Source organism: Orycteropus afer, unplaced genomic scaffold (genome assembly GCF_000298275.1).
Source record: "Orycteropus afer afer isolate SDZICR_OR568_19922 unplaced genomic scaffold, OryAfe1.0 scaffold00179, whole genome shotgun sequence".
NCBI lineage: Eukaryota > Metazoa > Chordata > Mammalia > Tubulidentata > Orycteropodidae > Orycteropus > Orycteropus afer.
Genome location: NW_006921766.1, coordinates 5,360,812 through 5,388,739, shown reverse-complemented (window position 1 = coordinate 5,388,739; position 27,928 = coordinate 5,360,812). Strand labels below are relative to the sequence as shown.

Genomic DNA, 27,928 nt, shown 5'->3' with positions numbered 1-27,928 from the left:
TTGACAACTTCCAATTTTCCTAGATTCATACTTCGTACATTCCATGTTCCGATGATTAATGGATGTCTGCAGCTGTTTCTCTTCAATTTGAGTGATGCCACATTAGCAAATGGAGGTCTCGAAAGCTTTACCTTATCCATAGGAGTAAGGCTGTGCTTACTCAGATAATGCAGCTCTTTCCCCATCCTATTTTGAGAGCCTTCTAACCTAACCGGACTATTCATAAAATTGTGCAGTAATGTATCAAACAGTGTTTCTTTGATATTCGTAAGGTTTTCCCTGGCCAATTCTTTGAGAAGTGGATGGCCTCCTCCTTCTTCCTAGTCTGTTTCAGTCTGTAAGCTGGGCTGATACCTGTGTACCATGTGCATCCCGCTGGATGGAGCCTCAAAACTCACATCAACACGTCACCACAGTAGGACAAACCAACAGACAAGTTTGCCTCCCCGTTGGAAACCTCTCGTACCACCCTTACCTGGGTCCCTGCGGCCGACTCCTCCTCTGTACAGATTCCTAGGCCTTTTCATCCCGTTTCTCCCGCTCTCCTGCCCTGCTGCTTCGGGCATGCCTGAGTTCCTCTCCTCACCTGGATCCCTGCAGCTGAATGCTCCTCTGTCCAGGTTCCTGGCTTTTTTTATCCCCTTTCTCCCACTCTCCCACCCTGCTGCTTTGGGCGTGCCTGATTTCCCTCTCCTCACCTGGATACCTGTGGCTGACTGCTTCTCTGTCCAGGTTCCTGGCTTTTAATCCCCTTTTTCCTGCTCTCCCACCCTGCTGCTTTGGGTGTTCCTGAGTTCCCTCTCCTCACCTGGATCCCTGCTGCTGACTGCTTCTCTGTCAGGGTTCCTGGCAACAGAAGTCTCTTAAAATATTTGTCCTTTTGTGATTAATTGCACTCAGCATAATGGCCTCTAAGTTCAGCCATGTTATGAGATGTTTTGCAGATTCATCATTATTTTTTAACACTACGTAGTATTCCATTGCATGTATGTATCAGAGTTTGTTGATCCATTCCTGCACTGATGGACATTTAGGTTATTTCCATCTTTTTGCTATTGTGAATCATAATGTGATGAAAATGGGTGTGCATATATCTGTTCATGTCACAGCTCTTACTTCTCTAGGATATGTACCTTGTGGTGGAATTGCCGGATCATATGATATTTCTATTTCCAGCTATTTAAGGAAGTGCCATAACATTTTCCATAGAGGTTGCACCAATTTACAGTTCCACTAGTAGTGTATGAGGGTTCCAATCTCTCCACGCCATTACCAGCATTTGTCGTTTTCTGTTTTGTTTTTTTTTTTAACTTTACTATTAGTGGTGGGGTGAGATGATATCTCATTGTTGTTGTTTTGATCTGCATCCCTCTAATGGCTAATGACTGGAGCACTTCTTCATGTGTTTGTTAGCCACTTGAATATCCTCTTTGGTGAAGTGTCTATTCATGTCCTCTATCTATTTTTTAACTGGATTATTTGTCTTTTTGTTGTTAAGTTGTTGAAGTTTTCAGTAAATTTTGAAGACTAACCTCTTATCTGATAAGTTGTTGCCAAAATATTTTCCCAGCTATGTGTTCTCTTTTTATTCTTTTGGGGTAATCTTTTGATGCACGTAAGTGTCTAATTTTTAGGAGGTCCCAGTCATCTATTTTAAGATCTAGTGGTGCAGTGGTTAATGCATTCGGCTGCTAACCAAAAGGTCAGCAGTTCAAATCCACCAGCTGCTCTGTAGGAAAACGATGAGGCAGTCTGCTTTATAGCCTTGAAAGCCCTACGAGGCAGTTCTACTCCATCCTATAGGGTCGGTATGAGTCAGAGTCAACTTGATGGCCGTGGATGGTGGTGTTAGCATCTCTTTTGTCTTCTGGTGTTTGTATGTTTTCAGTTATTTTGGATTAGTGTATTTATGCCATGACTTAGGGCCTCTAAATTTGTGCCTATTTTTTCTTTGATGGTTTTTTATGGTTTTAAGTTTTACATTCAGGTATTTGATGCAACTTGAGTTATTTTTGTATATGGTGTAAGAAGAAGGGCCTGTTTCATTTTTCTGCACATCGATATCCAGTTTTACCAGCACCATGTATTGAAGAGTCTCTCTCTTCCCCATTGAATGTGTTTTGACCCTCTGTCAAAGATCAGCTCTCTAAAGGTGCATGGATTTACTTCTGGGTTCTCAATTCTGTTCCATTGGTCTATGTTTCTGTTGTTGTACCAATACCAGGCTGTTTTAACTACCATGTCTGTGTAGCAGGTTTTAAGATCAGGGAGTATGAGGCCTCCTACTTTGTTCTTCTTCATTAATAGTGCTTTACTTATCCAGGGTCTCTTTCCTTTCCATATGAAGTTGCTGATTAGTTTTTCCAACTCTTTAAAGAATGATCATGGAATCTGGACCAGGATTGCATTATATCTATAGATCACTTTGGGTAATATTGACATTTTCATAATGTTAAGTCTTCCTATCCATGAGCATGGTATATTATTCCATTTATAAAAGTCTCTTTTGGTTTCTTGTCATAGTGTTCTGTAGTTTTCTTTGTATAGGTCTTTTGTGTCTCTGGTTATATATATTTTTAAGTACTTCATCTTTTAGATGGTCATTTTAAATGGTATTGCTTTCCTGGTTTCCTTTTCAGAGCTCTCTTCACTGGAATAAAGGAATCTGATTGATTTTTGTATGTCAATTTTATACCTGCCACTTTGCTGAAACTTTCAATTAGTTTCAGTAAATTTTTTACTGAGTCTTTGGGTTTTTCTATGTTTAAGATCATTATCACCTGGAAACAGAGATAGTTCTACTTCTTTGCCAATCTGGATGCCTTTTATTTACCTTTCTTGCCTTTTTCTCTGGCTAAGATTTCCAATATAATATTGAATTGTTGTTGTTACGTGCCGTCAAGTCAGACCCGACTCATAGCAACCCCTCCTTGGGTTTCCGAGGCAGTATCACTATGGAAGTAGATTGTCCCATCTTCCTTCCAAGGAGTGAATAGGAATGGTGATAAAGGAATGGGTATCTTGTCTAGTACCCATTCACAAGGGGAACGCTTTCAGTCTCTCCCCTTGAAAATAATGTTGGCCATTGGTTTTGCATATATACCCTTTATAATGTTGAGGAATTTCCCTTCTGTTCCTATTTTCTTCAGTATACTTATCAGGAATGGGTGTTGGATTTTGCCAAATGCCTTTTTTTCATCAATTGATATGATCACATGATTCTTTTCCTTTGTTTCATTTATATAGTAGATTATATAACATCATCTCTAAGAGCCATCTAGTATTCCACTATGTGGCTCTATGATATTTAATCTAACTGATCTCTTAGTAACCAACCCTTAATAATGGGTTAGTTATTTCCAATTTTTTTACAATTACAATCTGAGAAAAACATCCTTATGAAGTTGACGCTTGAACTATAAGGGTTTGAACTGTGTGAGTCCATTTATACTTTTTTTCAAGATACAGATGTTGAAGAAATTTGGAAAAAAGAAAAAAAACTCACTGCTATCGACTCGGATCCAACTCATAGCAACCCCTCCTTGGGTTTCTGAGGCAGTATCACTACGGAAGTAGATTGTCCAACCTTCCTTCCGAGGAGTAGCTGGTGGGTTTGAACCACCAGCTTTCTGGTTAGCAGTCAAATGCCTTAGGCACTGTGCCACCAGAGCTCCTAATAAACACCACTCTAGAGAAATTAACAGAAAATAACTTGGTGGAGATGAGTGCCAGTGACAGACAATGAGGAAGAAGACAAAGAAGTGACAGTGCCAGGAAACAAATTGACATCAGACAATCAGACAGAAGGTTTCCAATAATTCTAGGCTGCTTCTGACTTCTTTTACAACATGGACCCTTCTCTATGGCACGGAAACTAAAGCAAACAGTGAAAGAAAGATTGGTTCCACGTAGAAACATTTTTATAGAAATGGAAAAAAAAAAAAAGCCAGAGAAATTATAATGTATTTCCATAAAGTTATACCAAGTGTGCCTTCTTCTTCTGCCTCCTCTACGTCGTCCACCCCTGCCACTCCTGAAGCAGGGTGATCAACCCCTTCTTTGTCCTCCTCCTCAGCCTAATCAATGTGAAGATGAGGATGAAGACCTTCATGATGAACTATTTCCACTTAATGAAAAGTAGACAATTATCATGCCATACAGTTAATAAACTCATCTGTTGTGTATGTGTGTGTCCTTGTGTGAAATAGCTAATAACTGTACAGCAAGAAGTGTGTTAATTGACTATTCATGTCATCAGTAAGGCTTCTGGTCAACAGTAGGCTATTAGTAGTCAAGTTTTGGGGGAATAAAAAGTTATAAATAGATTTTTAACTGTGCAGGGAGTCAGTGCCTCTAACCCCTGCATTGTTCAAGGGCCAATAAAAGATACACAGATGTAAGAGATTTGTAAATACATATGGCCAACCTCCAGAACAGTTATTCCAATATACACATCCACTAGTCATTATTTTTTACCAACTTGTAAGGTGAAAAATCATTTCTCTTTTGTTTAAGTTTATTTCACTTTAATTATTTCTGAGATTGAACATCTTTTCAGAAATCGCTGGCCATTAATAGTTTGAATTTTTATAATTCTAGTTCAGAAATTTTGCCCAGTGTTCTAACGAAGTATCCAAAATTGTATTAATGATTTATAAAATTCCTCATACAAGCAACTGGTACACTGTGTGATCCTGAGCCTATATGACTATGAGACCAGTACTAGATGGTGCCTGGCTACCGCTGTCAACCACTCAGAAGGGGATCTCCATAGGAGATCCTGGACGGAGTGGGAGAACAATGTGAAACAAAACTCAAAATCATAAAAAAATAAAAGAACCAGGTTTGTTGGTCTGATAAGAGCCTGATGGAACCACTGAGACTATGCCCCTAGTTGCTGTTCAGGTCTGGAACTGAACCCACTCCTGTAGTTTCTAGCCAAACAAAAGACAGGCACACGAGGTGAACATTTACACTAGGTAGATACACTCCTTGGAGAGAACAATTGTAGGAGAATAAAAGGTCTGTGTATGCACAGGGAGACAGCTCTGGGGGCAAGAGTGCATGGAGGGGAAGGACACAGGGAAGAGGTCGCTATGGGGAGGAAGTGGGAGGGGGAGCTGTTGCACTGGGGAAATTGTAGTCAATGTCATGAGACAAATGTATGTGAGCTGCTATATGGAAAGCTAATTTGCCCTATAGACTTTCACCCAAATCACAACAAAAATTAAAAAAAAAAAAAAAACTTCTTGTACACACACACACTTCCATACTTTCTTCCATGACTTTTTCTAATGCTTATGTTTAAGTATCAGAAAGTAACTGATTTCTCTAATTTTGTAGTCGGCCACTTTACTAAATTAATATTTCTACTAGTTTTTCTAATATTATTTATTTATATCCTGTACCAATTATTTTTTCTAATAATTCTGTTTATTTTCTAGAGTATTCCAGATATGCAATACTATCCCCAAGTAATGATTAGTTCTGCCTCTTCCTTTCAATATTTGTATATTATTTCTTTTTCTTATCTAACTGCATTAGCCAGTACTTTTAGAACAAAACAGTGGGCATCTTTCTTTTGACTTTAGTGGGGACACTTCTGGCATTTACCCTTTACAATGATTTCTTTTTTTATATTATTAAAGAAGTGTTCATATATTTTGTTTTAATTAAGAAATTAAAAAATCAGGAGTAGGTGTTACATGTCACAGAATGTATTTTAGACATATATAGAGATGATAAGATTATTTTCTTCTTTGATCTAGTGATATAATACATTACTTGATTTCTTCATTTTAAATACACACAAAAAAACACTGCCATTGAGTCGGTTCCAACTCATAGCAACTGCCATTGGGCTTCCGACGCTGTAAATCTTTACGGAAATTATTGCATCTTCCTCCCACAGAGCAGCTAGTGGACTTGAAATGCTGACCTTGTGATTCGCATCCAAATGCCTTACCCACTATGCCACTAGAGCTCCTGGACTATACTCAACTGATTCCCATACATTATTTTTAATGTACTGCTGGATTTAACTTGACAATAATTTATTTAAAATCCTTATATCACTATTTATAAGTGAAATTTGTCTTTGCTTTCTCTTTTTCTTCTCCCTCTGCTAGATTTTGGTATGAATCAGTTTCCTTCTGCTCTGCTCTGGATAGGTGTGTATTTTTAAGGCAATTGGGAAGTTTAGCAACAGTTCTCTTCTGCTAAAACCACAACAAGGCATGAGACTGTAGTAAAGTGAGAAATCAATACCAAGAACTACTTTTAAAAAGAAATCTAAGCCCAAATTATAAAATGGGCAAAGGATTTGAATAGATATTTCTTCAAAGAAGATAAAAAAATGGCCAAAAAGTATATGCAAAGTTGCTCACCATCTTTTGTCATTAGGGAAATGCAAATCAAAATCACAATGGCATATCATTTCACACTCACTAAGATAACTGTAATATAAAACACACAAATAAACAAAAAGGAAATAACAAATGGTGGCAAAGATGTGGAGAAAACAGAATCCTCATCTACTGCTAGCGGGAATGTAAAATGGTACAGCTGCTATGGAACACATTTTGGTGTTCCTTAAAAAGTCACAGAATTACCACATGACCTAGCAATTCTATTCCAAGGGAGTTTCTGGATGGGACTATTGTTTTAAGTGCTCAGCCATTAATTGCAAGGTTGGTGGGTCAAACCCACCCAGAGGCACCTTGGAAGAAAAGTTGGCAATCTGTTTTTGAAAGGTTATAGCCTTGAAAACCCTATAGAACAGCTGTATTCTGCATACCTGGGGTTTCCATGAGTCAGAATCAACTTGAGGCAACTGATTAGGTTTTTCTGTATATACAAAAAAAAAGTCCATTCCAACACATAGCAACCCCCATTGGGTTTCCAAGGCAGTAAATCTTTACAGAAGTAGATGCTCCATCTTCCTTCTGTGGAGCAGCTGGTGGGTTTGAGCCAGCAGCCTTTTGGTTAACAGTCAAATGCCTTAGGTGCTGCACTATCAGAGCTCCTTTTTCTATATATACTCAAAGGAACTGTCAACAGGAACGCAAACAGATGATTGTTCATGACTGTTCATAGCAGCATTATTCATAAACAAGACAAACGTGGAAATAACCTAAATGCTCATCAGTGGATGAATAGATAAACAAAATGTGGTATAGCCATACACTGGAATATTATTCAGCCATAGAAAAGAATGAAGTTCTGATACACACTCCCCACCCACTCCTACTAAGTCGATTCTGACTCACAGCAACCCTATAAGACAGAGTAGAACTGTGACAGCCTTTTTTTCCTGCGATACATCCTACAACATGGATGAATCTTAAAAACATTATGCCAAATGAAAGAAGACAGATATAAAAGGTCACCTATTGTATGGTCCCTTTTGTATGAAATAACCAGAATAGGCAAATTCATTGAGACAGAAAGCAAATGAATGGTTGTCAGGGCTGAGGTTGGGATGGGAGGAATGAGGAATGATTACTTAATGGGCACAGGGTGTTTGTTATGGATTGAATTGTATCCCCCAAAAAATTGTATTGGAAATCCTAACCTCTATATGTATGGTTATCATCCAGTCTGGGTATGGGTTGTCTTTGCTATGTTAATGTCTTTGTTATGTTATCTTTTGAGATATAAAAGAGATTAAACAAGCAAGCAAGGAAGCAGACATGGGGGGAGAGAGATGCCAAGCCACATGAAAATCACTCAGGAGCAGAAGCTCAAAGAGACAAGGACTTTCCTCCAGAGTCAGCAGAGAGAGAAAGCCTTCCCCTAGAGCTGGTATCCTGAATTCAGACTTCTGGCCTCCTAAACTGTGACAAAATAAATTTCTGTTTGTTAAAGCCACCCTCTTCTATTACAGCAGCACTAGATAACTAAGACAGTGTTCTTCTAGGATGATGAAACTTTTGAAACTCGAGAGAGGCAGTAGTAACACATTGTGAATGTACTAAATTTACAATGTCACCAAACTGTTCGCTTTAAAATAATTAATTATATGTGACGTGAATTTTACCTCAATGAAAAAAGAGATATCCATGTTTGATTTAAAACTACTTCAGATGGTTAATATATACCTTTTTTGGGGGGTTATTGGGGGCCAGGTATAAAAATGGTGCTACAAAACAATTCCAGGACTTGGCAGTCTTGGATAGGTATATTGTACTCACAAGGTGAACTCCTCCTGCCAAGTGAGGTCAGTAGTGTTTTTTGCTGGGGAGCTGGAGAAGCTCTGAGGGGGCTCGTTCAGCTGAGCTGTGCATACTGGGTTCATGTTACCTGCAATCAAATAACAGGGCACGGTCTTTGATTTTTTAATTTCCTTAAAACATTTTTTTTAACCTATTAAGAAAGGCTGAAACAGATGAATAAAGTCCTGGCTTGCCTCTACCTGAGAGTCCATTTTTTCTTTCATTTACCACTTAAAATTTCCCACAGCACTGCATTCATGTGGGGCTAAAGAACTTTACTGGCACTTGATGTCAAGAGCTCAGGGCTGACCCCAAGTGTACCTGCTTCTCCCTGAGGGCAGTTTGTCTGCAGGCACAGCCTGCAGGAAGGGGACCCTCCAGTGCGATACCACTGTAGCAGAGGCATATCCCAGCTTCAGGGCAGATGAGGTGCTTGCCAGCGAAAGTTCTGAGATGGCTCCAAAATGCACGAGCACCTCACAGAGAACTCCTTTTCCCATTCAAATGGATCTGTGTATTTATACCTGGAGTACCTGAGTGGTGCAAACAAACAACGTACTTGGCTCCTAACCAAATGGTTGGAGGTTCAATTCTACCCAGAGGTACCTTGGAAGAAAGGCCTGGCAATCTACTTTCAGAAAACCAGCCATTGACAACCCTACTCAGCACAGTTTTACTGTGATATACACAGGGTCACCATGAGTCAGAATGGACTTACTGTTGCTGTTTTTTAAAATTTTTACCTGATTCAGTTCAGTCCAACAGCTTTTTTTGCGTATTTGATCCAGATAGGGGGACATTTCACTGACACAAAGCCCTGGATACACTGTGTAATCAATAAATGCTAGAATATTTTGATCCTTTCCTGTGCATCAGGCAGTCCTAAGTATTCTACACACATGATCTAACTTAATATTCACAATAATACTAAAGGGGAGACTTGGACCCTGATGGGAGACAGACCAACAAAGGTGAGTAACAGGATCTGGAGTAATGGGCAGGTCTGGGCTGGAGCGGAACTCCAACCCCAGTTACCTGACTCCAGGGAATCCACTCTCAGTCACTAAGCAGCATGGCCTCCAAAGGGCAACATTTAAGTATTTTTTTCAAAAACATTTAAGAGTTTTGGTTGTTAAATGTGGCCAATCTATACTTTTAACAATTCCTGGTAGTGCAAATGGCAGAGCTCTTGGCTACTAACCCAAAGGTTGGTGGTCTGAACCCATACGGTAGCTTGCAGGAGAAAGAGCTGGTGATCTGAGCCTAGAAAACCTTACGGGGCAGTTCTACTCCACCATATGGGGTCACTATGGGTTGAAAATAACTCGACTGCACCTAACAGCAAGTTTGTACTTTAGGAAACAGGAAAAGAAGCTCCTTGCAAATAAAGATAAATAACCCTTAATATTCTCAATGAATCGCTACCCTTCTAAAAAAACCCAAACCAACCTCACTGCCACTGAGTCGATTCCAACTCATAGCAACCTCCTTTGGGCTTCTGAGGCAGTAAATCTTTACAAAACTAGATTGCCCCATCTTCCTTCTACAGAGAAGCTGATGGATTTGAACTGCCAACCTTCTGGTTAACAGTCAAATGCCTTATGGAAAGTCATCACTCTAACCAGGCTCCATACATTCTGAGCCTCAGAATCATGGAAAGTGGGTAATCTGTTCACAACACTTGTCTTTACTCAGATAGTAGTCTCTAATCTCATAGCAACCAAGGGTCCCTGATGACCTAGTGCCCTGATATCCTGGAAATTACTCACATGACATCTCATTTTCTAGGAAGAACAAAAGCCACACATCTGTCAGGGATGTTAATATGTATTTCACATGTTAAATAGTTAAGACTATAAGAAAGAGGAACACCAATGACCGTGTTTCTTTCTTCACTTGACTCCCCAACGTGAGCACACATCTAAATAGGGCCACAGGAGCAACCAAAGGCCACTGAGCACCCAGAAGCCACTCCCACCCTGTGCTCCTACTGCCAAGACAGCTTGGGATCCCCACCATCATCTCAGAAACTCCTCTGCCAGGCTGGCACTACCTGAAGCACCAGAGTCACTTAGCAGCAAGGCTCGGATGTTCTTCACCAGCAGTTTTAGCTCATGGGCCCTTGGAGGTTTGGGAGGGCAGGATTCCTGAGGAGCAGAGGAAGTGCGTTGTAGAGTCTGCAAAAAGGAAAACAAAGGGCATGACCCGTAGGAAAGACATAGGGCTGAGGAAGCAGCCACTGGACTATTTTGGGGAGAGATCTTCTGCAACACCTACACAGTCTAACGCTGCCCTTTTTAATGGGAAGGACCAGTGTCAGTTGCTGTCCAGTCAGCTCCAACTCATGAAGACCTTGTGTTTGTCAGCAGACAACTATGCTCCATAGGGTTTTCAGTGGAATAGATCACCAGGTCTTTCTTCCAAGGTGCTTGTGGATGGACTTGAGCCTCCAACTTTTTGGTTAGCAGCCAAGAATCTTACCCATTTGCACCCAGGGACTCAAATGAGAAGGAAGGGACTCATTGGAAGCCTTTGATTTCTCAAATAAAGCAAATAATGCTTCTGCCATGGAGAAAGTTCTCTCCAAATCTCACTATAGGTTCATCGTGGGAGCAAATTTTACAATGAGGCCACAATCTCTGGCCTGGGGCAGTGCTTAAGAGAATCAGGACACCCTCTCTAGGCTGCAGGTGCCCTCTGCCCACTGCTCACTAGCAAAGGAGTCTGTACCAACTGGAAGCAAATGGCTAGAGCTCTTCAGCTCACCTCCAGGCAGAGGCCAGAGTCCATCTAGGGAAGAGCTAAAGACCATTTGGGCAATGCATGCTTGAGGGAATGAAGGGCAGGTGCATTTGGGATCAGCTTAAGTCTCCTGATGTCCTCAAATGGGCATCAGGGTGTTTCCAACAAAAAGCACCCTCACAACTGGAGGACCCACCTTCAAAACCAGCAGATCTCAAACCAGCTTCCATGTTTCACTCAATACTGAGAGTTTTCCTCAGAGGAGGCTCCTCAGTTACAATATTTGGGAGTGCTTTAGGTGGAATATTCTAGGAGTAAGTATCAGGTGTGGATCTGACCTCAGAATGCGCTTTGGGCAGAGAGCTAACTAACATGTCATGCAACACTGGTATTCTAGAAAGTACTTTTCTGAGGCAGGAGCTCCCAGCTGTGAGCTGAAGGGGGCTAGGGGATCAAGACCAAAACCAAACCCACTGCCATCGAGTTGACTCGAACTCATAGCAATCCCTATTAGGTTTCCGATGCTATAAATCTTTATGGAAGTACATTGCCCCATTTTCCTTCCATGGAGTGGCTGGTGGGTTTGAACCACTGACCTTCTGGTTAGCAGCCAAATGCCCTATCCACCATGCCACCAAAGCTCCTTGGGGGGAATCAAGAAGTCATTGTAAAAGTCTCTAAAATCCAGGCACACAAATGCTGGACACTGCATAATCCACATGCCTGAGGTAGAGATGAAAATATTTTCAATTGTATATGTATGCTATTTTGAGAAATAAAACATGCTAAGTTATTTAAAAGTATTATTTAGTCTGTGGTAGCTTTGGTCCTTTCATTTTCTGAATCAGTGCATTCTAAAAAATATACTACTATTTTGTGAAATCTCTCTAATGCTGGCATTCAAAATTTATTCTCATATTCAAAAATGGTCAGGAACTGCTGATCTGAAATAAGCCATCAGGACAAAAGTACAGAAAGGGCCACTGCTCTGCCCTCACCTCTAGGGGAGCAGGCTTGACCCCTCCCTGTGGGGAGACTGGCCCTCCAGCCTGGCCTGTGCTGCTAGGAAGCTTGTACAACATCCATGAGAAAGAACCTCCTGCTCTCATCTGTTCACCCGTCTGCTCCTTCTGCCGAGCTAGGAGCATCAAGAAGGTGAGAATAGTGTCTGATATTCTCAAAATCTCCAGTGCCCAGGACTGAGCACAAAACACATACTCAGCTGGGATTTGCCAAGGAACCAGAGTCTCTAGACTCTACACACTAATGGCTATGACACCTACCATATAAAGGACCAGAGACCAAGAGCTTACATCCTAAAAATCATCTGAAAGTTAGATTTTCAAACAGACTTCACCAAGAACAATAAAGATGGATCTTCCACCACACTACATAAAAAGTACAAATAAATAAATATAATACTTATTATTTATAAGGAGCCTGGGTATTGCAAGCAGTTTGTAATTAGCTGCTAAGTGAAAGGTTGGTGGTTCAAACCCACCCAACAGCTCTGTGGAAAAAAGGGCTGGCAATCTACTTCCATAAAGATTACGGTCAAGAAAACTCTAAGGAACAGTTGTACTCTGTAATGTATGGGGTTGCCATGAGTTAGGGGCCGATTTGACAGCAGCTAACAACAACAACATGTATTTGTACATATATTTAAATATATTTAGATACACACACACACACACACACACGTTGTTATTAGATCTTGCTGAGTCAGTTCTGATTCAGAGACTCTATGTAAGCTATCCTATGCAGAACAGAACGAAACACTCCTCCGTCCTGCACTGTCCTCACAATCATTCCCATGCTTGAGCCCATTGTTGCAGTCACTGTGTCAATCCATCTCATGGAGGGGCTTCCTCTTTTTACCGACCTTCTACTTTATCAAGCATGATGTCCTTCTCCTGATAACATATCCAAAGTATGTGAAATGAAGTCTCACCATCCTTGCTTCTAAGGAACATTCTGGCTGTACTTCTTCCAAGACAGATTGGTTCATTCCTCTGGCAGTCCATGGTATATTTAACGTTCTTTGCCAACACAATAATTCAAAGGCAGCAATTCTTCTTCAGTCTTTCTTACACAGTGCCCAGCATTCATAGGCATATGAGGAGATTGATGATACAGTAGCTTGAGTCAGGGATTCCTTAGTCCTCAGAATGACATCTTTGCTTTTTAACATCTTAAAGAGGTCTTTTGCAGCAGATTTGCCCAATGCAATACATTGTTTGATTTCTTGACTGCTGATTCCAAGGCTATTGATTGTGCATCCAAGTAAAATGAAATCCTTGACAACTTCAATCTTTTATCTATTTATTGTGATGTTGCTTAATGGTCCAGTTGTGAGGATTTTTGTTTTCTTTATGTTGAGGTGTAATCCATACCGAAGGCTGTAGTCTTTGATCTTCATCAGTAAGTAGTGCTTCAAGTCTTCTTCACTTTCAGCAAATAAAGTTGTGTCATCTGCATATTATAGGTTGTTAATGAATCATCCTCCAATTCTGATGCCGTGTTCTTCTTCACGTGGTCCAGCTTCTTGGATTATTTGCTCAGCATACAGACTGAATAAGTATGGTAGGATACAACCATGATGCATACCTTTCCTGATTTAAAACCATGCAGTATCCCCTTGTTCTGTTGAAACGACTGCCTCTTAGTCTGGGTACAGTTCCCTTATGAGCACAATTAAATGTTCTGGAATTCCCATTCTTTGCAGTATTATCCGTAATGTGTTATGATCTACACAGTCAAATGCCTTTGCATAGTTAATAAAATACAGGTAAACACCTTTCTGATATTCTCTGCTTTTAGCTAAGATCCATCTGACATCAGCAACGATATTCCTCATTCCATATCCTCTTACAAATTTCTACCAGTTCCTTGTCAATGTTACTGCTGCAACTATTTTTTAATTACCTTCAGCACAATTTTACTTGCATATGATATTAATGATATTATTTAATAGATACATATGTGTGTGTGTGTGTGTGTATTTATATAAAGTTAGGGACAATAAATGCATGTTTTCCATAATCATAATAAAAAGATCAGCTCATAGTTGAGAAAATTAATGTACCTTAACCAAAGGTTTGAAGATGTGTTGCCAAGGAACATTTGAGAGTTCGGGCCTAATGAGGTTGATCATGGCAAGTGCTCTAAATAATGATTTACCCAGAGAATCAGCAACCAAATCAGATGGCACAGCATGCTCAGAGTGTGGAGGGAAGACAGCAATATGGACAAGAGGTCACACAAAGAAGACTGGCCTCATTGGTCCAGCCCTGCCTGAGGGAGATAAGCTTTGCCTTCAAGAGGGTGAGGCTGTTGCAGGCAGGGCTCCTCAGGCTGCCTGGCCATTATTCCTCAGCCTGGATTAAATAATCTTAGTCTGTCCAGTGCACCTTGCTCTGCTTGCTTCTGGCACCATGTTCTCAGGACTAGTTTGGCTTCCCAGGTACCTTCATCCTGGAATGCATGAGATCTAGAATGGCAGGCTGTGAATGGACAGTCAAAAGTCATGTTTGGGCTCCTGGAAACCAGAGAACCAGGGCCAAATGAAAGTGGTACTATGCAGAGTGGCCCAACCTGGGCAGCCCAGCACGTCTTCCTTCCAACCTGTAACCATGGTCATGACTGATCAGCAAGCATTTGCACATCTCAGCTCTGCCACAGAGGTTGAGGGCCATTAGAAATGTACAATTTCTCCAGGAGAGGTGAAGCATGGTCCTTCATGGGGTTCACAAGCATCCACCCCCATAAACGGGTTTACCTGAACTTCCTTAACACTTGTGGGCTTTGTGCTCAGAACCACTGATGGGGAAGCAGAGCAAACCAGATGCTTCAAGATATCCTTGAGAGTTTCAGATATTTCATTAGCACCCACCAGCTGGTCCTAGTGAAAAAAGAAAAGAGTCATTAATCGTTTTATCACCATGTTCCTGTGCAAAATTACAGGGAAAACACAGAGCTCTCCTCACTATATCCCTGATTTGAAGCAAATTTGATGTTAGGTCTCTACTTGTTCTTGCCACAGCCAGACTATAGCAAGTAAGATATTTAATCATTCTTGCCTGGGAGAGAAAGTCCTTTCTACTGATTTCTGGAGTAATTCATGCTCATTATTTAAAAATTCTAAAAATGAAGACACATGCATCACAGAAATGCTAACATTCTATGTATATCCTTTCAGTCTTTTTCCTCAAACATGTGGTTCTCCTTTCTTACATAAAATTTGATATTTTTTGGATATTGAAAGTATTCAAGTAAATGAAAAGGGTCATGAAGAGTGAAGACAAGTTTGTAGAAGAGTGACAAAGCTGGAGGATTTATGTTACCAGATATTAAGACCTGTAAACCTATCATAATTAATACTCAACAGACTTAAAGTCATATGTTTTAGAATCTCTATAGCACCACCAGTCATGACAGTCCCAAACTGGAAACTACCCAAATGCCCATCAATAGCCAGAAATAAGTAAACCATGGTGCAGCCACACAATGGAATACTACATAGCACCAAACATGAATAATGTATAATATACACAACAATTCCTCGGAAGGAAGATGGGGCAATCTACTTCCATAGTGATACGGCCTAGGAAACCCAAGGAGGGGTCGCTATGAGTCGGGTCCAACTCGACAGCAAGTAACAACAACAACAACAACAACAATACACAACAACATGATGAATCTCACAACCATAATGTTGACTGAAAGCAGCTCAACATACTGTATGATTCCTTTATAGAAAGCACGAAGACAGCAATCCTAATCTATACTGTTTGTGGCAGGCAGAATTCTAAAATCACCCCCAAGGATAATTCCATCACCGTGACTCACTTCTACATAATAGGATATGGCAAAAGTGACAGGATAGTCACTCCTTTGGTTAGGTTTTGTTATATGGCAAACAGGACAGGTTGTCCAAGGTTATGTTATTTAAGACTTTTTTAAGAGATTGGAGTACTCTCCCAAGGATGACTGCCTCATCTCTTGTAGTCCCTGCTCTGCCAGGCCATTTTACAGCAAGGCCATTTTACAGCAAAGTGAGTCCAAATCTGCCACTTATTGAAAATCTACTTACTCTCTGCCAGATTCTCTATGACAATAATCATCGAAAAAGCTAGTACAGTGTCCTTATGATGTGCTAGGCTCAGTCCTCCACATAATATGCATTAACTCATTTAGTCCTCAAATTGCCTTACTTATCATTAGCCTCATTTCAAAGATAGGGAAATTGAGGCACTGAGAAGTTAATTAACATGCCCAGGGTCACACAGCTCATAAATGACTAAGCAAGGAGTCAAACCCAAGTGGTTGAGGTTTGTGCTTTTAACTTTATGGCAATATCTCTCTCTCTTTTTTTAAAAAAAAAAAAAATCCACAATGATGTTTATTTGAACTCAGTAAGTATTTGGAATAGGAGCTCTGGTAGCATAATGCCTAAGGCACTTGACTGCTAACCAGAAGGCTGGAGGTCCAAACCCACCAGCCACTCCTCAGAAGGAGGGTTGGGCAATCTACTTCTGCAGTGATATCGCCTCGGAAACCCAAGGAGGGGTTGCTGAGTCAGGTCTGATCCGACAGCATATAACAACAACAAGTACTTGGAATAACACTTGGCAGTTTTCATTTCTGTATGAAGATTGTGTGTTAACATCAGCTTTAGATTTTTGTTTTGTTTAGCAGTCAACAATATTTATTCTAAATTAGAAACCAATTAATTTTGGCATAGCTATGACTATTTAGGGAGCTCTGGTAGCATAGTGGCTAAAGCACTTGACTGCTAACCAGAAGGCTGGCAGTTCAAACCCACCAGCCACTCCTCGGAAGGAAGGTTGGGCAATCCTACTTCCGTAGTGATACTGCCTCGGAAACCCAAGGAGGGTCGCTATGAGTCGGGGCCGACTCGACGGCACATAACAACAATAACAACATGACTATTTAATATAGTTTATACACTCAATCTCAAATATTGGAATATATAAGAATCATTTGGGGAATATATTAAAAAAGCATGTTATTTTTTATAGCATATCTTTTTTTTATTGTATTGTGGTAAAATATATCTAACAAAAATTTGGCTATTTTAACTGTAAAATTCTGTGAGTCATGTTTCTTGAATACTGTAATTTTTTTTTCACAAATAATGCACCTACATAAATAACACGTACACTCAAATAATATGCACAGTGTGTGTACAAAACTAGCATGTGAGGAGGTTGCATGGTTTGGGGAAAAAACATACCTAACACACACAATATTTGTGAAAAATTATGGTATGTCAGACATACAGACCTTCTCTTTTATTGAGATGAAATTCACTTAACATGAAATTAACCACTTTAAAGTGTACATTTCAGTGACATTTAGTGCATTCACACTGCTGTGCAATTACCCCTGATATCAAGTTACAGAACATTTTCATTACCCAAAAGAAAATCCTGGTACTCATTAAGCAGTTACTACCTTCTGCCTGCCTCCAGCCCCTGGGAACCACCAGTCTGCTTTCTGTCTCTATGGATTCTAAACATTTCAAATAAATGGAATCATAATATTTATTCTTTGATGTCTTGACTTCTTTCACTCAGCCTACTGTTTTAGAGGTTCATTCATGTCGTGGCATGTATCAGTACTATATTCCTTTTCATGGTCAAGTAATAGTCCATTGTACGGGAGAACGTATTTTCTTTCTCTAGTTATCTTAATATCCATGATTTCCTCCCACTTTACAGAGGAGAAAATCCAAGGATGAAAGATGAGCTTCAGTGTCCTGGGATAGCAGGATTGATCACGTTCCAGGTCTACAAGCAGCTGTCTAGCCAACCTTCAGCTTCTTACCTCCTCCCCGCAGGGTGCCCTCCTCACCCACCAGGGGGCCAAGAGAACCAATTACTGAGCCCGTGAAAGCTACTTACTCAGGGCTGGCTTATTTCTACAGAATCTCTTCACTGTGAAAGCCATATTCCTCAATAATACCAAGAATTGGTTGCAGAAGTAGATGTGACATTGAGGGTGGAGAGTAGGGAGCAAGGTGTAAAGAGTATATATAGCCTGGCCAATGCACCTCGCATGCAGATGCCACTCATCTGTCAGTAGAGGCTTTCGTGTAGCTATGATGCTGAACAGGTTGCAGCGGAGCTTTCAGACTAAGACTAGGAAGAAAGGCCTGGTGATCTTCCAAAAATCAGCCAATGAAAACCTTATAGATCACAACACATTTTCTTCTGTTGTGAACGGAGTTGCCATGCATCTGGGACCAACTTGAGGGCAGCTAACAACAATCATCACCCTCTGGGTAAGAAATGGGAAAAAGATCGTGTGCAATTAATTGCACACATACCTGTTTTTCTGAAAAGAAACACAGGAAGTAGAAACAAAACCTAACAGAACAGGTAACTATATACAGAGCATAGAAAAAGAGGAGGGATAAGGATAGAGAGTGGGCTATGAGTGTAACTTTCCAGGAAGTTTTGAATTTTTGTCCATGTTAATATTTTACATATTCAAAAAATAAATTTAAACCACAAGGATAGAGAGAAAAACTAATACTAGATACCAACAGAAGCAAATAAGCTTTATTGTTGTTGTTGGATGTGTCATGTCAATCAACTTGGTAGCATAACTACACAGAAAAAAAAACATTAGTTCAAATCCTTTTTGGAGGACAGAACTTGTACCCCCTCGGGGATATATTCTGAGACAAAAAGATCTGTTGAGACACCTTGAACTTTGTCTGGTAATAGTACTAGGGGAGCCATTATAAAAGTTTTTGTAGGTGTTGTATGTACTGTAGGCCTGAGTGAACACAGATACGGAAAGGAGGAAGAGAAAGAAAATAAATTGGGTATGAAGTGGGGATATGTAATACACATGCCTTGTATAACTGAACGGCCAGATAAAAATTATAATTCTGATAGAGCAATTTTAAATTCTTAAATTCTTTAAGAATCATAATTCTAATCTGTTAGCTTAAACAAATTATGTACATGTGTTTCAGGCATGACAAGTGAAAATATTTATTGGCAGATAAACTTTAAATTCACATATTTTGGCTGTGGTGATATGTCAGTAATTGAACAAGACTGAAATAGAGTAAAAGCACCAGGAAAGATCTCAGCCATGGTAAAGGAGAAGCTAATAAACGAAGCCTCTGCTATAAATGATTTTATATGATCTTTCCAGCCACTGAAAGTGATGAGAACAATTTAACTTTATCCCCACTCCCTGCTCCCAAGTTCACATCTTCAAACACTCAAAACCATAGCAGCAGGTGGAATGCTTGTAGATTTTAGATGTGTTCTTGCAAAAAAGATGGGAAGAAGGGAGGTCCTGCTGTTGGGAACAAGGGTCTGAGCTGAGACAGAGTGATAAAGGGAAGCTTTTACCAGTAGGAGAGGTGATCTGATAATGAGGCTAGACGGAACGTTAACAGAAATCTAAGACTTCATCAACTCAATCATTCTCAATCTTGTTGCACAAAAGTGCTTTAAAAAATTCCCAGACCACGAGTAGCGACTGGGACCTTAAACGCTAGGAAGCTGCCATCTAGATGCAACAACGGGTCTCTCCTCATCAAGAAGAAAGAAGAAAACCAAGATTAATGGAAACAATCAGTCCTAGCGACTGGTACACCATCGATCTGCAACCTATACAACTATGAGACCAGAAGAACTAGATGGTGCCCAGCTACCACTGCCATCCACTTGGAAGGGATGTAGGAGATCCTGCATAAAGAGGGAGAACAATGTGGTACAAAACTCAAAATCATTTGGAGGCAAAAAAAAAAAAAAAAAAAAGAAGGTGGGGACCAGGTTTGCTGGTCCAATAGAGCCTGGTGTAACCACTGAGACTATGGCCCCTAGCTGCCCTTCAGGTCTGGAATTGAACCCACAACTGTGGTTTCTAGCCAAACAAAGTACAGGCATGTGAGTTAAACATTTACCTCAAGTAGACACACGCCCTGGAGAGAACAATCATGGGAGAAGGAAGGGCTGCTTATGCACAGGGAGATAGCTCAGGGTGCAGAAGAGTATGAAGGGATGGACACTGGGAGGAGGTAACTATGGGGAGGAAGTGGGAGGGGAGCTGCTGCTTTGTAAATTTTGATCAATGACATGAGACAAAGTATATGTGAACTGCTGTATGAAAAGTGAATTTACTCTGTAAATCTTCACCCAAATCCTAATTAAAAAAAAAAAAATTCCCAGACCAATTCAACCTGTATCCCAGAAGAAACCCAGATATCAGGCTTTTAAAAGCTGCCCCAGTGATACCAGGGTACAGCTCAGGTCAAAAGCCCCCATCAAATCCACTGTCTCCCACATGGACCTGTTCCCTCAAAAGTCAGATCCATATGGTTCAAATCAGCCTGGGTGGGATGGCATGGGATGAGGATGGGCACTGCAAGCATCGCTGACCTGAGCCTCAGTTTCCCGGTGTGGCTGTTACAAGGTGTACATGTTCTCACACACACCACATGAAAACACCACAGAAACTTACGGACTGACCTCCCACAGGGCTTTGGGCTGGATCTGAATGGCCATTTCCGGCACGCTGATGAACGACCACCTGATCTGGATATCCTCCCTCTTTTCCTGCATGTGCAGCTCCAGCTGTGAAAGAGAAATCCAGTCGGTGATTAGAGGTCTGCTCCTTTTACCAGAGCTTGAATATGTGTGAGTGCACACATGTATATGTGTGTATGTGTGAGAAAGTATTATGAGTATGTGTGTACATGTGTCTCTGTGTATTGTGAGTTTGTGTAAGTGTGTGTATGCATGTGTGAGAGTATATATGTGTGTTTTTGTGTCCAGTGTACATATGCATCTATATGTGTCTGGTGCATGTGTATGTGTGTCTGTATAGAGTATGTATGTTATTGTGGATGTGGATGTGTGTCTCTATCTGTGTATAAACAATATGTGTGAGAGTTTATTTGTCTTTGTGTGTATGGTGTGGGGGGTGTGTATGTCTGTGGAGGGGTGTATGTATGTGTGTGTCTATGTGATATGTGTGAGTGGATGTGTGAGTGGTTGTGTGTCTGGTGCGTGACTGTGCATGAATATGGATGTGCATGTGTGTGGTAAGTATGTGTTTGTCTCTGCTTACGTATATATGTTTGAAACTGTATGTGTGTGGTATGTATATATGTGTTCATGTATTCATTTACTTTCACAGAAAATTGCTTAGCCTCTTCCTTGGCATAATATATGCTTTCAAAATGGGAAGAAGGATCCCACACTCCCTGCAACCTCCCCATCCACCATTATACCCCTCCCCACCAATGCCTTCCTTTGTTTCAACTCACCGCTCGGAAAGGAAGTTAAACGTTAGTAGCTAAAGACCAGATTACAACACTGCGGTCTTTTTTAAATGACTAGTTAGATGTGCTCTGTGTATTTCTTTCTGGGAGCATCACCAAAGTATAAAGGAGAAAGGAGTAACAAAAAGAATCTAGGATGTCCTACCCCTAATCCTGGCCATGGCTTCCCCTTTCCCCCAATACCCTGAAGAGAACATGTAGAGATGGTCAGAACCCCTGCCATCTCTTTCTGGGCCATGATCTCTGATCCTGCCTCACCCAGCACAATCCATCTGTGCTTGGCCCTCAAAGATGCTCATGCCCTCGTCCCTGGAACCTGTGAATGTCACCTTACATGGCAAAAGGGACTCTGCAAATGTGATAGAGAGCACAGACCAAGAGATTATCCCAGAATGCCCAGGTAGGTCCAATCTAATCACGTGAGTCCCTAAAAATGAAGAAAGGAGACAGATGTAAAGTCAGATTCAATCTCTGGCTTTGAAGATGCAGGAAGGGGCCCAGGCCATGGAATGCAGGTGGCTTCTAGAAGCTAGGAAAGGCCCTCAGTTTACAAATGACAAGAAAATGGGACCTTGGTCCTACAACTGAATTCTACCAATAGCCCAAATGAGCAGGGAAACAGATTCTTTCTCAGAGCTTCCAGAAAAGAAGGCAGTCTTGTAGACACCTTGATTTTAGCCCAGTAAGACCCATGTTGGACTTCTGACTTCCAAACTAGTAACATAGTACATTGTATCATTTTAAACTAAGTTTTTAGTGACTTGTTATAGCAGCCATAGAAAACTAATACAATATCCTTCATTTTTCAGCCAGAGGGTTTTTTTTTTTTTAAAGCAAAAATATTAGCTGTTCCTATTACCATCCATTCCCCCAAAAACAGATGAGAAGGAAAGAATGGCATCATCAGACTATACTCCTGAAGGCTCAGGGATTTTCAACTCTAAAGCCAAAAACAAGATAAGAGAACAGATGACTTCCAGCTTCATTTCCTCCATTCTTTCCCTCGTTCTAGACCAGCTGCCATCGAGTCAACCCCAAATTATGATGACCTCATGTGTGTCAGAGTAGAACTGTGCTCTACAGGATTTTCAATGTCTGATTTTTCAAAAGTAGATCACCAGCCTTTTCTTCTGAGGCACCTCTGGGTGGATGCAAAGCTGCAGCCTTTCAGTTAGCAGCCGAGCATATTAACCATTTGACTACCAAGGGACTCCTTGTACTGAAATTCTAGGTAATCATAGAAAAAATGCACTGAATTTCATTTTCACAGGTGATCCAGTTGCCCCTCCCTCCCCCCAGCCAGGAGGTGGAAGGTACTGTCATCCTGATTGCTGGCTCTGCTTTTGATTTGCTGAACATCAGAGCAGAGGAATGCCTCTTGCCTTTAGCATTAATAATTTACCAAATCTTCAGCAACTACCTCTGTGCTGGCAGGTAATTCACATACAGTTTTTAAATGGGTGTTGAAAGATCAAAGATACAATTGACTTACATCTGTCTGATTAGCTAAAAGGGCAAGAACACTACCATATGAAAAACACAACCTCAGAGATGACATTTCTTCAGTTTGTGATTGTGATCCTCTCAGGACTTCTTTAAGGCTCCCTGGATGGTGCAAACAAGTATGCTCTTGGCTACTAACCCAAAGGTTGTAATTCCAATTCACCCAGTGGTGTCATGGGGTGGGAGAAAGGCCTGGAGATCAGCTTCCATAAAGATTATAGCCAAGAAAACCCTACGGAGCACAGGTCCATGCTGTAATACATTGGGTCGCCACCAATTGGAATTTGGTTGGTTTTTATTATATACTACATTTTGTATTTGGTTTTTTTTGGGGGGGTTTATATTATTATATATTAGAGTATATGATATACTTTATATGTTGTTGTTGTTGTTATGTGCCATGGAGTCAACCTAACTCATAGTGACCCCTCCTTGTGTTTATGAGGCAGTATCACTATGGAAGTAGATTGCCCAACCTTCTAGCTGAGGAGTGGCTGGTGGTTTTAAACTGCCAGCTTTCTGGTTAGCAGTCAAGTGCCTTAGGCACTATGCTAGCAAAGTTCCCAATATACTATATATATATTAGATAACTGTATATATATGTATACATACACACACGTGTATATAAATATACAGGAGCTCTGGTGGCATGGTGGTTAAACATTCAGCTATTAACCAAAAGGTTAGCAGTTCAAACCCACTGGCCTGTTCCATGGGAGAAAGATGTGGTAGTCTTTTTCCATAAAGATTTACAGCCTTGAAAACTCTAGGGAATGGTTCTACCCTCTCCTGTAGGGCTGCTATGAGTTGGAATCGACTCAATGGCCATGGTTTGATTATGTACAAATACATTTTTAAAATCTGCTACTGATACAACATGATATAGAAGCTTACAGTCTGAGAAATAGGAAAGGAAAGGTAGTTCATGAAAATACAGGTATTCAGACCACAAAACTCACACTATGTTTAGCCTGCAAGCAGCTGGGGACTGCTTTCCCATGACTTGAAAAACTTACCTGCAAATGAAATGGGGAAAGCCGTACATCATAGAGCCGGGGTCTCATGCCCTTAGGGGAGGCAGGTAGTGCAGAGGCAATGAATTGAATAGCTTTGCCAACCACATCACAAGACACCACCTTAAGGGGACATGAGGACAGATAAAATGTCATACAAAGAGAGCAAGGAGAAGTCATATTATACACTTCTTTATTTTATAGAATAAAACAATCCGGGCTTTGTAAGTTAGCAAGGATCAGAATTTAAAATTTCAAATTTGGATAAACATTGAGATCAGCATCTTTTCTCTTATGTAGTATTATAAAAACTAGAAACAGCACTTCAAATCTTTTCCTCCTGGTAGATGTCTCAGGAGCTAAACATCATGTTTGGTGAAGGAGAAAGCCAGCAAGGGCATGGGAGACTAGCACCATAATGGCAACGATAGACTCCAACATGTTGGCAATTGTAAGGATGATTCAAGACCAGGCAAGGTCTCATTCTGTTGTACGTAAGGTTACCATGAGTTGGAGTCAACTGGATGACAGCTAACACTACCAGCAAACTCTGTCTTGTCATCATCTAGTTGTTATGCTCTTTCCACACATAACAAAGATTTCTTCTTTAAATATTGCTTTAGTCTATTCTTCCACACCAGCTGATTTTAAATTCCCCAGACATTTCCATTCTCATATATAAAAGTCATTAGCCATATTGTCTTGCTAAAGGAATGAGGCTTACAGAGAAAAACAAATTATAGATAGCACAAGTTAAAAAAAATAAACAAATAAAAAATGTTCTCAGAACACAAAAGAATTGCTCCTATCTAAATATTTTTCATCTATCATGGTTTTCAATAATATGGGGGAAATTCAAAGAATATATGATTTCTATGTGTGTGTGTGTGTGTGTGTGTATGCCTTATTATTACAAAATTATACATTAATGACAAAAATAGAATTATAAAAAGAACTGATTAAAGAACCGGTAAGATAACAACAAATAATTACATCAGGAATAACCAAACCAGACTCCTGGTACAAATCATAAAGCATTTTAGAAGGATGATTTTTATAGCTATTATTGAACAGAGAAATATCAAGTATCTGCAATATGATTCTCTCTATAGGGGCAGATCTTGTAGAATAAGAGGTCAGCAACCCACCTCGGCAGAATGCCGAGTAAGCACAGTGTCCGATAACTATGAGGCCAGGTGCCAAGTGTACACCAGCTGAGAGGAAAGGAAGTGGGAGAGGTAGGGGCATGCTGGGAACTAGATAATGGGATGATGGTTCCCTTCAGTCCCAAAGATTGTCTATGTATTTGGCCAAAACTGAGTCATCAAGATAGCTGAGAATAAGGCTGAACTGATGCCTGGCCTTCCTAAGGGAACTGCTGACCCCATCACAGGATGTCATTTGGGGAAGAAGAGAAAATTCTTTAATTCTCTAGTGAATTTACCAGAATCTAACATACCAAGTGGAAAGATTGTCCAAATATTATTTTGTCACAAAGTTCAGGGATAGAACATTCCTCCTTTTCCTTCCTCAGGCCCTAGCTAATTCCCCTTTCCCTTCCACATCCAAGTATGCTCTACATCCAACTTCTGTCAACTGTAGGACCACTTGCCCCACTCAGATAAAAATTTAACTATAGACAGAGACCCTGTGGCAAGGGGCCAGCTGCCAAGGCCCATGATTCAAAGCCCAAGATCACACAGATCTGCAAAAAGAACATCTTGCCTTCTCTCAGTATTGGTGGAAAATTGCACACCCCTTATTTCAACCCTTTCTTATAGCATCACTCTCAAAAGATTGATTTATGTGGATTAGCTACAGATCTTCACTGTTATTGCATCTCTAGAGTTCACAAGAGGTTAGGACAAAAAATGTTTGCATAAGAAATGTCATCTTTTCATTTTAAAAATAAATGATCTTTAAACAACCCTTTTTTGAGGAACATATTTTGATGCCAGATGAGTTACATACACCAATGACAGAACACAGAGAAAATTCACTGTCCTTTGGCTCAACCCTCTACTGCTCAGGCCTTCTACTGCTACAGTAAAAACAGACAATGACTTGGTCACTTCTGTTTCTAGAACTTTCTATACTAAATCAATCTGAATTTTACCAAGAACACTGACAGTTTAATTACTGCCTTCATTCAGGCAAGAAAGACTTTGATTCCTTTTTGTATCAGTTCTACAAAAAGCTTCTCTACTACGCTGTTCCTTGATATATAAATAGCTCAAGCACTTGGTTACAAGAAAAAAAAAAAAATATTTTAAACTTCTAGCTCACAATTAACTATTCAAGCCACATTTAGAAAGTAAGTGGAATCAGTAGATGGGCCAGTCTATTGACCTAAAATCAGTCTTGGAGGAAGTACAACTGAACACTCCTTAGAAGCAAGGAAAACATGGCTTCATCTCACTTAATTTGGACATGTCATCAGGAGGGATCAACTGCTGGAGAAGGACATTATGTTTAGTAAAGCAGAGGATCAGCAGAAAAAGAGAGGGAAACCCTCAATGAGATGGACTGACTCAACAGCTCAACAATGGACACAAACGTAATGAGCAGTCATGAAGATGGTGCAGAACCGGGCAACATTTTGTTCTGTTACCCATAAGGTCACCACGAGTTGTAACTAATTCAATGGCAATTAACTAACATCATTCATCTGAATGTCTTTTCACAGCATTCTCTTGTTTTCTCCAGTCCTATGGCTTCCACACCCTCTGAATAAAATCAGTCACACAGACCAGCGGTATCTTGGCCTCCTCTTTGTGTTCAGCCAGAAAAAAAGGTTGCCCCAACATTCTGACACAAGCAAAGGAAATACACTGTTTCTATGGGGCCAACAGGGAGAGACAATGATTAGGGCCAAACCCTTTCCAGAGCTAGCCTCTGTCTCTAAATAAATAATAATGCCTGATTTAGCAAATGGCCGAGAACAAAATGGAGAAGAGGTTTTAAAAATAAGTAATCTCCTTTCAGTGTATTAAGGTGCTACCCACAATGGGGATTATATTGTCTCTCTACCACAGTGGTGGGGCCTTCACTATCCAAGAGGGGTCACCCTCTTGGAAAAGCAAAATGAAGGGTTACCTCAGTATCATTTGTAGTGGACCCTTCCAGCTAGTTAGCCTTCTTAAGTGCTCAGAATGTCAATATCTACTAAATACCAATCAGCAACTCTGATCTTGATCTTACAGGCTTGCTGCCCCACAACAATGCTCATGAGAACTCCTTCTTAAATTTCCAATTTCCACTGTACAGAATTTCAATTATGTGAAATTGTCCAAATACCAATGTTAAATCTTTACTGCTTGGGTTGTGTCTCCCTCTCAAGTAGTTTGATATTGGTACTGGATTTTTTTTAAAAAAAGTTAATTAGAAACAATATATAGTATCAGCAGTGGTGACAAAGAACTTGGCCTGGAATGGAAGTAAACCCAATGGCCCCAGAGCAGATTCAACAAAGCTAAGACATGAAACCACAGGGATGAGCCCCCCTGAAAATAAACCACCCATTTGATCCAGCAATCCCACTACCAGGTATATAAAAACCAAAAAATCAAACACACTGCCATGGAGTCTGATCCAAGTCACAGTGACCCCTCCTTGGGTTTCTGAGGTAGTATCACTACGGAAGTAGATTGTCCAACCTTCCTTCCAAGAAGTGGCTGTAGGTTTGAACCGCCAACCTTCTGGTTAGCAGTCAAATACCAGGTATTTATATATCCTAAAGAAGTGAGAGCCAGGACACGAATAGATACATGCACACCCATGTTCATCACAGCACTGTTCACAATAGCAAAGATATGGGACCAGCCTTAAATGCCCATCAGTGGAGGAATAGATAAACAAACTGTGGTACATACACACTATGGAATGCTATGCAACACTAAAGAATAATGTAGAATCCATGAAACAATAATGTGGATGAACTTGGAGAACATGATGCTGAGTGAAACTGCTACACATGTTTTACATATATATATTTATTTATTTATTTTTATTTATATTTATATATGGGAGCCCTGGTAGCATAGTGCCTAAGGCACTTGACTGCTAACCAGAAGGCTGGCGGTTCAAACCCACCAGCCACTCCTCGGAAGGAAGATGGGGCAATC

At 40.5% G+C, this 27,928-nt stretch overlaps 1 protein-coding gene across 1 annotated transcript in view; it reads right to left on the bottom strand.

Moving 5' to 3' along the window:
• C2CD2 (C2 calcium dependent domain containing 2) overlaps nt 1-27,928 on the bottom strand; it is a 119,335-nt gene that overhangs the window by 30,451 nt on the left and 60,956 nt on the right. Inside the window, exons 3-7 of the mRNA XM_007947315.1 lie at nt 23,808-23,927; nt 20,474-20,578; nt 14,734-14,856; nt 10,267-10,390; nt 8,193-8,301 (exon numbers count right to left, since the gene is read on the bottom strand). Of these exons, the coding sequence (XP_007945506.1) occupies nt 8,193-8,301; nt 10,267-10,390; nt 14,734-14,856; nt 20,474-20,578; nt 23,808-23,927 (581 nt within the window). The remainder of the gene's footprint in view (nt 1-8,192; nt 8,302-10,266; nt 10,391-14,733; nt 14,857-20,473; nt 20,579-23,807; nt 23,928-27,928) is intronic.